This window comes from Chrysochloris asiatica, unplaced genomic scaffold (genome assembly GCF_000296735.1).
Source record: "Chrysochloris asiatica unplaced genomic scaffold, ChrAsi1.0 scaffold00010, whole genome shotgun sequence".
In the NCBI taxonomy this organism is placed as follows: domain Eukaryota; kingdom Metazoa; phylum Chordata; class Mammalia; order Afrosoricida; family Chrysochloridae; genus Chrysochloris; species Chrysochloris asiatica.
This window is the reverse complement of record NW_006408528.1, coordinates 35,311,840-35,329,160: the sequence shown is the minus strand read 5'-3', so window position 1 is coordinate 35,329,160 and position 17,321 is coordinate 35,311,840. Positions and strand designations below refer to the sequence as shown.

Genomic DNA, 17,321 nt, shown 5'->3' with positions numbered 1-17,321 from the left:
CATATTTCCATGATCTCTTTTTAATATGTTATTAACATGGCTTAGGTAAATTATAGTAGATATTTCTTGCTTCGCCCCAAACAAAAAAAGACTAAGTGCTTTTGATAGGACAAATATTGAAGCTAAACATTTAGTAATAATATACGAGGATCATCTTCAGCTGGTTCAACTTTTTTTTTATCTCTAAATGGGACTCTTGATTGTAAGCCATGCACCAAGTCATCATAATCATGAATGTAAAATTTCTTTATTATTGATAAAGCTGAAAATATTCTTAATCACTACTAGAAAACAAAATATTTCTCCTCATCACTTTAAATTCTTTTTGAAGCTATAAAGAGCAGTTATAATGAAATATTTTAAAAGAAAGGGGGATTGATTGCCCCTAAAGGTAAAGTGCACCATCTATAACCAACAATGACAATTATACTGATATATATATGCTTCATTGGTGAGCAAAAAAATATGACTTTTCTGTAGTCCTTTCAGAACTGATTTACAGCAAGCCTGGGGTATCACTAGTTTGTATTTTAGAACCACTCCTAACCTTGGGTAAGGCAATCATTTTTCCTCTAGTAGGTTTCTACTTTGGTAGAATAATATGTTTAATAAAAATATTTTATTGTATAGCAAAATGGTTTCAATTCTAATGGATGAAACATAAAAATCCTGTTAAATTATATAATGGTTTTAAAGATTGATCTGCATGAAGTTATAAAGAATTATGCATAAGGATATTTAATTCTGTTGCCAAGTCACACATTTTCCTATAAACACTAAAGATAAAAATGTATATGACTATGTTGTTGTTGTTAAGTGCTGTTGAGTCAGTTCTGACTCATAGTGATCCTGTGTAGAGTTTCCAAGGAGCAGCTGTTGGGCTTGATCCACCAACCTTGTGGTTACCAGTCTAGTGCTTAAAAGAGTGCTAATGAAATATATTGCATATAGTGGTTTTTAACAGGTACATAATTTCCAAGTAAGAATCAAAATTAATATCCTAGTTTTAAATTTCTTATTAATATGTCTTCATTTATTCTTAATATTAAAAAAAGTAAACTATACTAGGTTGTTTACTACATACAGGAAAACTATATTGGATATTGTTGTTGTTGTTGTTGTTAAGTGCCGTCGAGTCAGTTCTGATCCATAGAGACCCTGTACAGGGTTTCCGAGGTTGTAAATCTTTACGGGAGTAGAAAGCTTCATCTTTCTCCCGCGGAGCAGCTGGTAGTTTCAAACCGCTGACCTTAAGGTTCGCAGCCCGAGTCGTAACCACTACGCTACCAGAGTACCTTGATAATTTATGCAAGCTAAACAATGTGTACCAGTTTTTCCTCACTTATTCCTTTAATTTAACATATATAGTAAACTGCCTTAAGGAAAAGTAAACTTCTTGGTGGGAGAAAATGTGGAACAAAACAAAAAATTATTAAAACAAAAACAAAAAAGACCCGATTTACTGTTCAGAAAGAAACTGGAAGAACTTGACTCTATGGCCCTCGGAAACCCTGTACAGGGTCGCTATGGGTCGGAATCGACTCGAAGGCACTTAACAACAACAACAACATGGCCCTTGGTTATCCTTCAGGCCTGGAACTGAATTCATCCTCATAGCTCAGTTTCCAGCCAAACGGTATATTGTTGTTGTGAAGTACCTTCGAATCAGTTCTGACTCACAGTGACCCTGTATAGGGTTTCCAAGGAGCAGCTGCTGAGTTTGAACCTACGACCTTTGGTTCAAACGAACTTTATGGTTGAGTTTTTATCCTGCAGCACCACAACAAACACTAGTAAAGTGTGCACACCACGGAGTGATCAACCATTCAAGATTAAAAGGGAAGCGTTTACCTGAGGACAAAATTCAGAAGGGTTGGAAAAGAATGTTGAATGGAAACAAAAATCACTGAAAGGAAGTGAGTTAACTGATGGTACTGGTATGTGGAGGGGAGTGAGCTCATTGAAATGAAACAAAGTATATGGTTTGTTGGATGTAAAATTGATCATCTGCTCTGTACACCTTCACTCAGCTCACAGTCAAAATCTTTAAAAACAGTAAACCTACTCATTTAAACTCTGATCGCCCAATATGAAAAGTGTAATAATCAGCAGATAATAAGAGACTTAGGAGCTATGAGATAGTGATATTTAGTCAGTGGTAATTGTAATATTTTTAAGGTGATGAAACTATAAATTTAATTTAAAAATAAAATACTTCTTTAAGAAATAAAAGTAAATATCGATGAACTTTTTATTGTAGCACCAATTCCCCATCTCTCTGTATTTTCCAGAGCCCCTTCCAACATCAGCACAATCATTCATATCCTCTACCTTCCTGAAGACGCCAAAGGCGAGAATGTCCAGTTTCAGTGGAAGCAAGAAAGCCTGCGTGTAGGCGAGGTGTATGAAGCCTGCTGGGCCTTAGATAACATCCTGGTCATCAATTCAGCTCACAGACAAGTTGTGTTAGAAGATAACCTTGATCCAATGGACACAGGCAACTGGCTTTTCTTCCCAGGAGCTACAGTTAAGGTTTGAGCTCTCTTTTCTTCCTTTTCTCCTCTCAACCCTAGAGCTAAATAAACCAAATTATTACAGGGGAACTATTTGACCAAAACCACTATTAAAGAAATTGATCATTTCTTATTTGCCTTTATTTTTAAGGACAAAATATTATTAATCTAAAACATTCATTTATTTAAGTTTTTGATATTTTAGAATGCTAAGGAGGTAAAATACACCGCACTAAATCCACTCTTGTAGAGATTAGACTAGACTAAAATAGAGCAGAAGAGACTAGAGGAATTCGAAGAGACCAGAGGTAATATAGAGTTTGTCAGATGAGAAGAATCGTGTTTCTGAAATCAGATCACAAGCATAGAGCCTGGAAGGTGAGAACATAAAACAGAGTCTTTGACAAACAACATACATACATAGCTGCTGTATATGCATTTAACCTTGTGAGTCTGGAGATAGGCCAGTGGTAAGGTCTTCAAGGTATTTCAAGATGCTGTATGTAGAGCTTTTATCCTGAATGTGACACAGAGACATTGAAGCACTTTAATTAAGAGTCAGACCTAATCAAATTTATTTTTTGAAATACCTTTTGACTTCATTGGAGTGTGGAAGAAAAGGGAGAAAGATTATGAGCAGGGGAACCAAAGAGGAGGCTTATAACCATAGTCCTATGGGAAATCACCTTGGTCAGAACTAGGGGAAAGGACATGGGAGCCTTACTTTACATATTTCTTGTTGTAAAGTGCCCTCAAGTTAGTTCAGACTTATAGCAACCCTGTATAGCATTTCAAAGGAGCGACTGGTAAGTTTGAACTACAGACCTTGCAATCCAAAACAACCTTGTAGTCCAGTGCTTATATTACAATAACACGCCAGGACTCCATACTTGAAGTATAGGACTACGTACTTTATGTATAGTATCTCATTTAAATTGATCCTTATAAAGTTGTAAAGAACACTCTATCTCAGCCCCATTTTACAGATGTGGAAACTGAAATATAGGGAGGTTCAGTAACTTGTCCAAAACACACTTCTCACAAGTGGCTGGCCCATTATTCAAATCAAGGAATCTGACTTCAGAACTCTTGCTTTCAGCCAACACCTAACATTGCTCTTAAAAGAAGTACATATAGATGTATACAGATGCTTACTATTTGTCCTATGCTTTTTTCCCCCCAAATCCACATTATTGGCCCATTTTCTTTCTTATCACTCTCTGACTATAGGTTTAAAGATTTTTGTTTTTCTCCTACTCTTGATCTTGTTCCAGCTTTGTTCCATGTGGACGGCATGTTCCTTCCTCCGGATGACTGATTTTTATGCATTAGAATTTAGCAAGTTCAGCCCAAGCACTGCCATGTCCCTCTATTCCACATTGTGATAACTGCTTTTGTTTTCACAACCCTACTTCCTGGTCCATCTGAGGTACTGACTGCTGGTGTAAAGTGAACATAAGTACATATTTGTTGTTGTTAAATGCCATGGTGTTGGTTCCAATGCATAGTGACCCTGTATAGTATTTCCAAGGAGTGTCTGGTGGTTTTTAACCATAGACCTTATGGTTAGCTGGTTGTGGTGGTGGTGTCTGTATGCTGTGGAGTTGGTTCCAACACATAGCAACCCTGTATAGGGTTTCCGAGGATATAAATCTTTACAGTTAGCAGTACAATATTTATGCTATAGCGCCATAACAGGATTCCTAAGTACATGTAAGTATTAAAATATTTTCCCTATGGAATCAGGAGGTGTTTGCAGTAATCCATATGGAGGTAAACTAAAGTGGAGGCTTTGAGATTGTAGAAAAAGAAAAATCAACAGCCTAACAGTAGCAGACTGACTGTGACAAAGATGTTGGACCCAAAGATCCTACAAAACAATGCAACTGACAGAAACTCCACCATCATTTAATACAAACCAGCATGCAACTCTATGCTAATACCTTTGACCTTTATGTAGGCCAATGGATTTAAGCCAAATTTCCTACCATGTAGCTCAAGGCCCTTTCCAATCTAGATCTACCCTAACTGTTCATCCTCACCTCTTGCCCCATCATCCTCCAGTCTCACAAGTCCCATTTGTAAGTTTTAGATGTGGTTTTCCACTTTCTTTGTATTCTGATTAATAATTTCCTCATATCATTCTCAGTTAAAATGTCATTTGTCTATGAAGTTTTTGCAAAACTATAATACCTCCTTCATGCTGTACTGGTTGTGGGTGGGGAGTTAGGGCTGGCTCTAGAAAACAACTTCATTATTTTTCTCCTCTAGCCATTCAGACATTTTCCATATCTCTGCTCTCTTGGCATGGAAATTAGGGCAGTTGTGAAGACTTTGCTGATAGACAAAAAGTCATCCAGTCACTTTACTCTCCCACGCAGTCTCAGTTCAGCAACACATATGACCAGTTCAACGTAATAATTCAGATGCTCAACTGTCCCCATCACTTCCTCCCTGCCCCAAGTTGGATCTGCTGCACAGAAATGGCCACAGTGTTCAGCTCCTTTTCTCCCTCATCCCTTCTCACTAGCTGCATTCTCTGAAGCCTCCAGGGCTGGCCCTGAAATAAGGAAAAGAGACAAGAGGTTTCTTTGATTGTTGTGAGCTGGCATTATTCACACTGGACTTGGCAAATAATCAAAGTTGGTTCTCTTTTGAATCTACCAATGAATTCTTTGGAAACATATCCCACTCTGCCAAAGCTGGGGATCTCTCACCTGCAGTTTCCCAGTACATCTCTCTGGCAGGACATACAAGATTCCTCTCTTAGACACTGGGACCTTCTTTAGACACTTGACAACTTCTTTCTGCTAAGGGTTCTTTGCCTCTCCAGGCAACACTTTTGGTTGGATTCTTTAGAAAATCCTAGATTGTCTCTTGTACCTGATAGCCCATGCCTTATGTATAGTAAACCTTAGCATTGATCCATCATCAAGAGGTGAGTAGTTACTTCTAAGTACACCCCTCTTCTTATCTAGCCACCTGCCAGGTAACTCCAACCACAGGTCCAAATGTCCTAGAAGTCCTTCCCACTAGGCTTGAAGTAAGGGGCATGAGTGAGACTCACAGCACACTAACAATTCTCTCGAAAGAAACCATCTCTTTACTGTCCAGCTCCCTGCCCACTTCAACCTCAACCTTGCACAACTTAAATTTGAGTTAGTGCTAAACCATTTTTATCAGCTCTTTTGCTAGGTCTTAAATAGTTGGTTCATCGGCTCACTTTGGAATGTGGAATAGTTGCTACCTGTTTTCTTTTTTGCCACAACCAAAGAAGGCTAAAATCACTGTTATAGCCTTCTATTCCACTGGGCATTTACCTCTATGGTAACATTTACAACACTGCTATATAGTTACTGATGCTTCTGTCTACCCTGTTAGAAGGTTAGCCCTTAAACTCAAGGACTTTTAAAACTAATTTAGTCCCTAGTGTTTGGAAGGTGAACTGAAGTGGGGGCTTTGAACTGTCGTTGTTGTTAAGTGCCATCCAGTCATTTCCAACTCATGTGACCCTGTATAAAGTTTCGGAGGAGTGGCTGGTGGACTTGTAGTTAGCAGTCCAGTGTTTATCTTACAATGACACACCAGGACTCCAAAACTGTATTATTAAATGTTCATTGAGTGAGTGAAAACTGGAAAAACAAAATAATAGTTTTCAGAGAAAGAAGATGAATTTTATATATTCACTGATGACATGGAGGAAGAAGAGACTCTTGTGAATGGGACTGGTTTGACATTCCAGCTACTCCTCATGTAGCCGTATCTCATTATCTGATCTTTCACATCAGTCTGTCTAGTTTGCAAATTAATGACCTATGTCTAGCAGTAATGAACACTGAGATGCATAAGGCAAGAGTGACCCTGGGTGTGCTGGTTAAGGTTAGGTGTCCTCTTGGCTGGGCCATGATTCTCGGTGGTTTGACAGTTAGGTAATCATGTAATTTGAAGTTATGTAATGACGTAGTCATCCGCCATTCTACGATCTGATATGGTTATTCTCCATTTTCACAGTATGCTGATTTTCACTTAACAGCCTGGTGTTTGGAATTTAACAATGTTGATATGTGAAGAGTGAGTATAGTGTTAAGAGAATGCACTTAACTGTCTGAGTTCTATTCTTGGTGTTACTACTTAATCTCTGTGTGACCTTGGGAAAGCTATTCAACCTCTCAGCTTCATAGTCTTTATCTTATTAAAGGTAAAGTAATTGGGATAATAATCCACCTCATGTTTTGATAATTATATAGGAAAGCACATGTAAAACCCTAAAACAATGCCTAGCACATGGAAAGTGCTGAATAAATGTGTGTCATCTTGGTTGGAAATTTGAGACCAAATACGCTCTAAAAGGAAGTGAATTTCAAAGACAATGAATAGAAGGCAAGGATTGAGTTGACACCTCCAATTATTAGGTGGGGCAAAGAGTAAGGCAGGAAAAATATGAACATCACAAATTATGTTATCCTGTGTCAGTCATGAGGAGTCCTGGTGTGGTGCTGTGGGCTAATGTGTCAAACTGCAAAGTCATTTGAACTGCAGGGTCAGTGGTTCAAGCTCACCAGCTGCTCCTTGGAAAACTATGCAGGGTCACTATAGGTCTGAATCGACTCAACAGCAGTTAACAACAACAAACAACATGTCAGTCATGTAATATCAAAATCACATACATTAAATGAATTAATTTGGACTTGAGTATTACTTTATGTATAATCTTTGGCAATCAACATAAGACACAGTTTTCATTAAAATTAAGTTCCAGTTTCATTCATGTAATTGGAATATTAGTTGTAGTTTTAATTATTCATGACAAATAATTCTTAAGTATTACTGCTCACAAAATGAAAATAATCAAGGGTGAGTCAAAAATTATCCACACTATAGTTATATTAAAGAAGCTCTGGTAGCATAGTGGTTACAAATCGGGCTGTGAACCGCAAGGTCAGCAGTTCGAAACTACCAGCTGCTCCGCGGGAGAAAGATGAGGCTCTCTGCTCCTGTAAAGATTTACAGCCTTGGAAACACTGTACAGGGTCACTATGAGTTGGAACCGACTCCGCGGCACATAACAACAACAACCATTGTTATATTAAAATGCCCGTCCTTGTCCACAGATGATTGACAACATTAAGTGTGCAATGTGAAATGATTTGTCAAATATACACGTGACAGTGGATTATGTGGCAAATCATTTGTAAATCAGCTCTGGCTCTACCTATGAAATAATCCACAGCAGACTTGGGTTTTGAAAACTTTGTGCAAGGTGGATACTGAAAAAAACTCACCAGAAGAACATAAATAGAAGTGTTTGGACATCTGCAAACAAGATTTGGACTGATACTCAAAGGAAGGTAAAGGTTTCTTTAAAAAAAATCATTGCTGGTGACATGACATGGATTCATCACCATGAGCCTGAGAGTAAATGGTAGAGTATGAAATAGAAACACCCTCAGTTGCTGATCAAGAAAAAGTTTGAAAGACAACCCTCAGCTGGAAAAGTGATGCTTATAGCTTTCTGGGATTTTCAAGGACCAGTATTGGAACACCATCAGAAAAAAGATTCAACAATCAACAGTGTTCCTTACAGTGAGATGCTCACTGCAGAGGTGAAGCCTAAACATCACATTAAATGCAGAGGACTGCTATCCAAGGGCATTGTGATTTGTAGGACAATGCACGTCTGCACACCTCTGCCCACACTGTTGACATTCTGCAAAACGTCATTTTGAGGTGTTAAAGCATCCTCCCTCTAGTCCTGCTCTTGCTGCATTGGACTTTCACTTGTTTGGTCCCCTGAATGCAGCCCTTTGAGCACAAAGACTTACCTCTGATGGATAAGTGAAGACAGCGGTGCATTCATTGTGCATAACTCTGTATATAAAACATTTTTAAATATGGGAATATGAAATCTTGTTGCCAGATGGACAAAGTATATTGAAAACAAGGAGATTATATTAAAAAATGATGTATTTGTCTTTTCTAAAAGTTGATTAAAATAAATTCTACAGCCAAAGTGCAGATAATTTTTTACTTACCCTCATAGAATGGTGAGTGTATAAACTGTCCAGCTGGTGATGTTGAAAATAATGTTTGAAGATTGCAGGTCAAACAGGAAAGATAAAAATGAAGTCATTGGCATTTACAGTACATATTCCTCCCTGTCTTCTTTAAATGTTGCTTTCTCTTTCTTGGGGGAATATTGATCTGTTTCATCTGAGCCTGTCCTATTTATTTCAACTGGGGCAGAATGCTATAAGAGCAAGAGTAATTAACTTAAGGAATTTATGTAATCTGGAGAATTGCAATTACAGGTCACCAGTTTAAATCTGCACTGGGTTGGTAGAAGACCATTACCATCTGTTGGCTCTTTAGTGATTAATAACTAGATCTATAACAGTGTCAGCTTTTAATGCACAACCCAGACTTATATCTGCTGCTTTCTGATTTAGGGTTGGTAATCTGAGTAAGGGTACAAGAGGTCACAGAATTAATAAGTGCTTCCTATAGGGCCATGTGCATTTCTCCTGCATCCTCCTTATCAGCCCATGTCCTTGCCTGACTCCACTCCCAATGTTTTTCCAAGAGAACTTGCCCATGTAGAAGAAAAGGAGGCACTACAATTCCTAATGTGCTTATAATTACCATCATAGTTTTTTATTTCTCATGGATCCCCAAGCAGCCCTTTATTCACTACCAAGTAGGTGGGGCTCTAAGTGCCAATAAACAAATTGCTTCAATTCCAAAAGCTCCCCAGAGCCCCACCCTCATTAGTGATCTCCCAGAGTAAGCAGATCACTGACTCTACAAGACAAGGGACTTGAAAGGCACTCAACAGTGAACCACCTGTCTTAATGATTGGCTGCAATGATTGTGCCTTGTCTTACAGAATATTACATCCTTTTTTACTTTGGGGTACAATTTCTAGATCACCAAGAATTTTTTGTGTCAGGTGTTCCTATTCTAAAGCCATGAGATACACTCTATCAGTTCATTCTCTGCTGTTGCTAGCAGAGCTTCTGCTACCATGACTGTCGTGTCCTGGCATGCGTCTCCTTCAGGTGGCTCAAGGTGTTTGTGCCTCCACCTTTCTCTGCCACCTTAAAGAGTAAGAGACACATTTTACTTGAAGTGGGAGGGATGAATAATCTCAGTACAACTTGTGGTGCACCAAACCTGTGAAGACAGTCTTGGTTGTACCTTCAAGGTGTAAAAGATATGAACAGATCTTTTTTCTCTTTTTCACTTCCATTCAAGCTATATAATATCAAGATTCAGCATTTCACCTTGGTAGGATTCTCATATCCAGGAATACTATTGCAATAATAATCATGGTGGTGGTGGTGTGCTGTGGAGTCGGTTCCAACTCATAGTGACCCTGCATAGGGTTTCTGAGGCTGTAAATCTTTACAGGAGCAGAAATCTCACCTTTCTCCTGCGTAACTGTTGGTAGTTTTGAACTGCTAACATTGAGGTTAGCCTGATTCGTAACCACTTGCTACCAGAGCTCCTAATAATAATAAGTGCTATTATTTATCATAACTACTGGTCACAACTGTTGTTGTTAAATGCCTTTGAGTTGGTTCCAACCCACACAACCCTGTGTAGGGTTCCCAAGTAGCAACTGGTGGATTTGAACTAAAACTACCTGTTGTTAGCTGTCCAGTGCTTATCCTAGTAATATTAATAGTTATGATAAATGATAGAAATAATGGTATTCACAGTACTAATAAAGGTGCTGTGGTGGTACAGTGATTATAGCATACAAGTGCTAGCACAAAGGTCACAGGTCCAATCCCACCAGTTGCCTCGGGAAAAAAGATGTGGTAGTCAGCGTCTGTAAAGATGGTTGTTGTTGTTAAGTGCTGTTGAGTTGGTCCCAATTCATAAAGAACCTGTATAGGGTTTCCAAGGAGCGGTGGTGAATTTGAACTGCTGACCTTCAGTTAAACCAACCTTGTGGTCCAGTGTTTATCCTACAGTGCCACCCCAGGACTCCTGTAGTTCCACTCTGTCCTAATTGGAATCAACTCGATGGTGGTGGTTTGGTTTGGGGTTGGAGTTGGTATTATAAACAGTTAAGTGCTTGCAGTGCCGTGAAATATTGACTATGTCTCTTCTAGCCATAGTCTATATAACTCCCACCAAATGAATTTTTCATGATGGGTCTGGGAAAGAAAAGTGGGAGAAGATACCAGTAATGTTATACAGTTTCGTTATGAGTGATTGTTAACAGAGCTAATTGTGATTGTAAAAACTTGGAACTCTAACATGGGTATAAGATGAACCATCTCAGTAGCAGGAGGGGGACCTCACTGCTACCAAGAAAGAAGATCCAGGAGTGGAGCATATCTTTTGAACCCTGAGACATCTATCTGCACACTGAACCCTTTTGACCCAGGGACAGAAAGCTGTGACTCAGAAAGAGGAGCAGAGCAGTGGGAGAGGAGCAGCAGCAGCAGAACCAAGGGCCCAAGTGCCAGGCAGGGTGGTGGGCTTCCCAGCCCATGTAGTTCCAATCCTGAATTGTTACTTGTTGACTCCTCTATAGCTTTGAGTGTGGTGTCTGATTTCTGTGTGGCCATTGCAATGACCGTGGAACCCTGCTGAGTAGAGAGTGCTGTGGGAGGCTGGCTGGTATCATATTTAGTAAAGAAGGTAGAAGGCTGGGGCATGTCTGACTTCAGCCTCTTAGGAACTGGCTTTGAGCTGATGCGGACGGTGATTGTCCTCCCCCTTTTGAAGCTGGAAGAAATCAGAACCACTTCCACACCATTTTTTTTTCAGTGCTCAAATACTAACTACAAGACTGGTGACTCAGATCCTCCCAGCAGGAGTAAGACCTGTCATCCTTCTCACATCAAGATTTCAGCCAGTTCTACTCGATCACATGGAGTCATCATGAGTTGGAACTGATGCATGGTAGCTGACAACAGCTTGTTGTTGTCATGTGCCATGGAGTCGACTCTGACTCATAGTGACCCTGTACAGGGTTTCCGAGGCTGTCAATCTTTATGGGAGCAGAAAGCCTCCTTTTTCTCCCGTGTAACATCTGGGAGTTTCGAACTGCTGACCTTGTGGTTTGCAGCCCGATTCGTAACCACTACGCTACCAGAGCCCCTTAGAACTATTCATAATCCTACTAATAGCATTTCCTGAGTGCTTTCTGTGAGGAACACTCGAGTAGCCAATGTTCAGCTATAGTAGGTGAGCACCAGATGTCTCTGAAGACCCTGGCTATTCAGTGACCAGTTTCCTTTGGGCTCTCTTGAAACATCTGAATAACTCCATCAAAATCATCCATTGTGAACCTCTCGGTCATGTACCTTGGAATCTGAGAAAGCCTTAAACTCAAAGAAAAATAGTCCATATAAGTGCTTAGAGGGTCAGCCTGGATTTGGTGTAGCTGCTTTTTTGGAATTTACCATCTAAGAGAGTAGCTACAATGGCCGGTGAAGTGCTAGGAAGAGAGCGGAAGGACAAATGATCTGGGTAGATCTGTAGTTGTTTTGTCATTGTTGTTGTTTTCTGTTTTCCTAATCCTTTGCTGGTATTCTGTGGAGCAAAATTACTGAATAGATTAATATGCTATGGAGGTGAATATTGGTCAGGCAACTGCTTCATTGTGTGTTTGCTTCCATCTTTGGTGGCAGCCAAAATTGGTTTTGTTCTGATAGCATTAATCACCCGTGACTCCTTAATGTATACATGTGTGCATGTGCAAGAGAGAGAAAGCTTTCCTCACTCACCATTAATAAATGTTGGGATCTACTCAGCTAGCCTGGTTCCCCTCAGTTTGCAACAGCATAAATCCCTGGCTTCTGTCAATCTGGAATTGACCCGCACATTAAATGCAGATCACAAGATAGGTGTTTCTCCACGTAGTTTTTACTTTTAGGAAATCTTCCCACTCGTGTTTTGTACCCTCATCTGCTAATCTTTTTCTGTTTGTTTCCTAGTTTATTGTGTGGCTAGCAAAGCAAAGTAGCGTAGTGGCTACAAATTGGGCTGAGACCCACAAGGTCAGTAGTTCGAAACTACCAGCTGCTCTGCTGGAGAAAGATGAGGCGATTTGCTCCCGTAAAGATTTACAGCCTCGGAAACCCTGTTCAGGGTCGCTATGGGTCGAAACCGACTCGACGGCACTTAACAACAACAACAACAGCAAAGAATTCCAGATTACTCATACTACACATTGATACCAACTTGTGTGGAGAAATGAATCCGTGCTAAATGTCACAAATACTATTAGGAAATGTTGTCCTTTGGCATAGGCTGTGATTTGATCATGTGAACTTAAGAGAAATTCCCTTAAAAAGTAATTTACTACATTTTGAAATTTTATACCAAGGATTGTTGTTGTTGTTTGTTGTTAAGTGCCATTGAGTCAGTCCCGACTCATAGCAACCCTGTATAAGGTTTCTAAGGAGCAGCTGGTGCGTTAAAACTGCTAACTTGTGGTTGAAACCAACCTTTTGGTCCAGTTCTTCATCCCACAGCACCATACCAGGAGTAACTAAATACACCGAATTTAGAAGTGGCGTGTCTTAATCGTCTCTCTTCTTCTACTTCCATTTAGACTTTACTGCTTCTCCTTTACTGTATTTACTATAGATAAATATCCAGAAATAATGACCACTTTCCAAGCTTAAAAAACACCAAAATACTCTAATGAAGACAACAGCTATTATTAATAACCCATTAAGGGGAAGTATTAAGTCAGAACAAAGAGCTCTGGTAGAGTAGTGGTTGCAAATTGGACTGCTAACCTTGAGGTCAGCAGTTCGAAACTGCCAACTGTTCCATGGGCGAAAGATGAGGCTTTCTGTTCCTGTAAAGGTTTACAGCCTTGGAAACCCTATACAGGGTTGCTGTGAGTCAGAACCAATTCCACGGCACATAACCAACCAACCAGTTAAGTCAGAACAGAGGGATCTATTAATTTTCTGATTGCTCTTATACACTATGCATTTGCGAAATTGGGAGTCCCACTGGAGACTAGAAAAGTCTCGAGTCCTGAATAAGAATTGGAGCTTTCATTATGGGCTTCAACTGTCATCTGTCAAGTGCTGTTGTCACACGTTGTTGAATTGTTGTTGTTGTTGTTAAGTGCCATTGAGTTGGATTGTTAGTGGGGTACAAAGGTCACTATTATTCAAATTAGGAGAAACTGAGATGAATTTGTCTAAAAAAATTTCAAGTATTAGCACAGGCAGAACCACATGGGAAAACTAAAACTAATGATGAGATAGAGGACCACACTCAAAGCAGAGTTCATCTCCAAACCCAAGCCCCTGGCAGAGCTGTGCCTGTCTGCTAGTTACATGCCTAGTTGGTCTTCCATGCAATATTCCATTTGGGAACCCCAGGAAAAGGTTTCAGCAACCCATTGAATGTTACTATGTTTTAAAGTGTAAAAAGCAAACCAGAGCAAATCAGACAAACAATGCTTTCCAAATTATTATCCTGAAAACTATCTAGTCTGTAACTTCAAGGATTTGGGTACTGGCTCTCTAATGAGAATAAACCTGAGCTCAGTAAGACTTGTGGCTAGTCTATGTTCCCATGTCTCTTTCTATTAAGAATCGGAATGTTAACTATGATTTTCTGGCCAGATTCCAGTTTGGTTAATTGCAGGCTGTCTATCTAAATTCCCTGTGCTTGGAGTGTTCTTCTCTTTGGATGGTATTGCTCTTGTGTTTCACCCAAGAGTTAGGTACATGATAGTGGAGAAAGAGCCAGAATATAATTTGTTAAGCTAATAGAATACTTTGGGGATGAAAGGTCAAATATAAGTAGCATACTTATTCACAATTCCCCACAATGTGGCCTATTGATGTAGTAATTAACATGGAATAGTATTAGTGACATATGGAAATGAGTCCAATCACCATGACAAGAGTGGCCTAACATAAACAAATAATTTTTATAAAATCCTCTTTCAAATACATCCCCAGAGCCTCGTCACCATTGTACTATTGCTTTTTCCCATGAAGTTGACACATTAAATCACTAAGTGGGTTATCTGAAATACAGTATTCAGTAAGTGAATTTTTTTTATCCTGTATAATCATTAAAAGCATAGTAATATCTTCTACCATATTTGTACCTAGCACAGTGCCCAGGAGAATAACTTGAATAGACACTTATTAAAGTAAGGTTTGTTAAATGAATAAAGGATGGTAGAAGCAAAAAAGGGAGGCAATTCACTATTGCTGACTGATGTCCCAAGATTTACTGATTTCTAGGGCAAGTATGTTGCCTACAGTAGCTCAGGTAATCCTTACAATTTTGCCCCTTGGAGAAGGTTGTGATTTGATAGATGAAAAAAACAGCAGCTTAGAGAGGCCACATGGTTTCCCAAGATAAAACAGCATAGAGTTCCTACATCAAGACTGTTTCACTAGAAAGCTTGTCCCTGTCTTTCCATGTTATTTTGCAGCCTCCCAGCTTGTGCCTGGTTTTCTTGGCCTTAATTTGAGGCGGCAAGTCTGAAAACCTCAGAAGCTGTGAAAGTCAAGTTGATTCTCATAGACAAGGTTAACAACCGCCCTACGGAATTTTACATTGTTATTCTTCTTCTCATTATTCCAATTCAAATCTGTCACTATTGCCATTTTAGAGTTGTCATAACTATTGCCAAGTAATTATACACTTGTCACAAAATATACCATAAATTGAATCTTTATGAATCTCAGTACAAAGTGGCTCAAATTTGAGTGCATAATGAATCCAGAAATAATGTGAGAAAAAAAAACACACTTTAAACTCTCTAAAATTTACTCACCATGGTTGAATCTATTGTGTGGACTACAGAGAATGCTCTTCAACCCTCCTGCACCTGGACTGCGTTTATAGCCAAGTTTTTGGTTTGTTAACTGGCATTAAATTATCTAGAAATTGACTGTGTGAATGATAGAAATGCATTTTGTGTCGTGAGATACATTACTCTCTACTTCTTATGATGTGTGTGTTTTTTTAATAGCCTGAAAGTCTATACTTTTAAAGTTCATTGAACCAGAGTAGAGGAAGTAAATATTTTTATATGATAACTGCTATAGCACAGTAAAAGTCATAAGAAACAAACTGTAGGCTGTAACTTAGCCCATATCTGATCTCTTAGTCACACATCTCACTTTTATCCAGAAATTCCTATACCAATGTATTATATTCCCAGTCAGACACTGGCTAATTTATGGCTCTGCCAACAATGCCATTTTAATTAATTTTATTCATCTTATTTCTTTTTCCTCTACTCCTCATATCTCATCTGTTTGCATTGCCTAGATTTTAATTAAAAAGGCTCTCCTCTCTAAGGAGCAATCTGAAGTGGCAAAAATAATCACTTAAAATATTACAGTCATTAAAAAATTGGCTGTGGTGGAAGCCATGCATTTTCAATTTTCCTACAAATGATGTTTTAGCTTCCTTTTAAAGTGCACTTTGTATCTGAATTGTCTGCCACCAGCCAGCTTGGCTATCAGAAATGGTCTTCCAGCTGGGTGGGCTGAGTGACAGCTCCTTAATGGAGGAAATGGACGGCTCTGTGTTCATGTGGAGGAGAAGGCATACCAGACAGATTTCATTCCATCTGCCACCAGCTCTCTGCAAGCTGCCATTGCCCAAATGCCTAGTATCCTCATTCCAACAAAAGGGATATTGTCAAAAAACAAACTGTAAGACTACAGATGCCTAGAAGAATCATCAGGGCCATTAGACCCCAGGGAGATAATATTAAGAGGTGAATCAGTGTTCATCTTTGATGAAAACCGAATTAAACAATGGTAAAAGTGATTTCAAATACTTTTCCAAGTACAGAGGTGAAGTCATTAACATTTTCAGAAGAGTATAGTGAGCAACCTTAGAAAAAATGCGATCCTGAATGGTAGCCAAGGACTTGTTATATTGAGGAATTTGCACTGATGTTTCCTGTTGATGCTTTTCTGAATGGCAAATTCTTGTCACTTAGTTACACTGTGTTCTGCAAGTCAAGATGAGGAAATCCATTCAGCAGCAAAGTAGGAAAATATATTTGGTGGACAAATAGAAACAAATAAGGACTAGATTTAAGAGAGCTCTAAAAATTGGAAATCTACTAGTACTTAGAATAAAACAGAATAGGTCTAAATTTCAAAACATTTCTTGTTTTCATCAAATCAGTAGCTCATGAATCTCGCCAAGTTAAACATTTAGCTGTTTTTCAAGTTGTTTGGATTTTACTTGTTATGGCATATAAATGACATGAGTATGAAATGATACTGAAGAAAACAACCGAGTATAAGAACTGTTGAGAGTTATCTTCTGAAATTCTTTTCATACTTTTGGTGCATGTTGATTTGGATTTTATATATAGTAGATTATTGTAATACAATGCATGTTCATCTGAATGAAAAATGACATCAGGTATTTTCTTGCATTATTATGTTTTTCCGGTTTTAGGAGAATATTTGCTAATATGCCTAAATTTGGATGGTTTTTTGAGTTCAGATTGATGGTTCTATCGTTTCTAAAAATGAAGGAATGTATTCAGCTATTTTTACCATACTGTGTTTGGCACATATGCTTTTAAGTTGCTCTAAAGAATTTTAATGACAATTCTGATGATAAACGAAGTAAGAAAAATAATGCATTCGAATACTTTTCTGTAACCCCTACTGCTAAGAATATGGAATATAGAATTTTTTTTTTTTTTTTTAAGTTTTTATTGTGGATCCAGTGGAAGTTTACAGGGCAGATCATCAGTTTTACATTTAACAAATCATACACCTTGTTTCATTACAATGATTATAATCTCATCCACATACCATCAGTTAG

At 38.7% G+C, this 17,321-nt stretch overlaps 1 protein-coding gene across 2 annotated transcripts in view; it reads left to right on the top strand.

The window, feature by feature from the left end:
• Positions 1–17,321, top strand: part of RELN (reelin) — a 646,525-nt gene that overhangs the window by 389,802 nt on the left and 239,402 nt on the right. For both annotated transcript variants that reach the window (XM_006834371.1, XM_006834372.1), the window contains exon 10: positions 2,292–2,532. In XM_006834371.1, the coding sequence (XP_006834434.1) occupies positions 2,292–2,532 (241 nt within the window). The remainder of the gene's footprint in view (positions 1–2,291; positions 2,533–17,321) is intronic.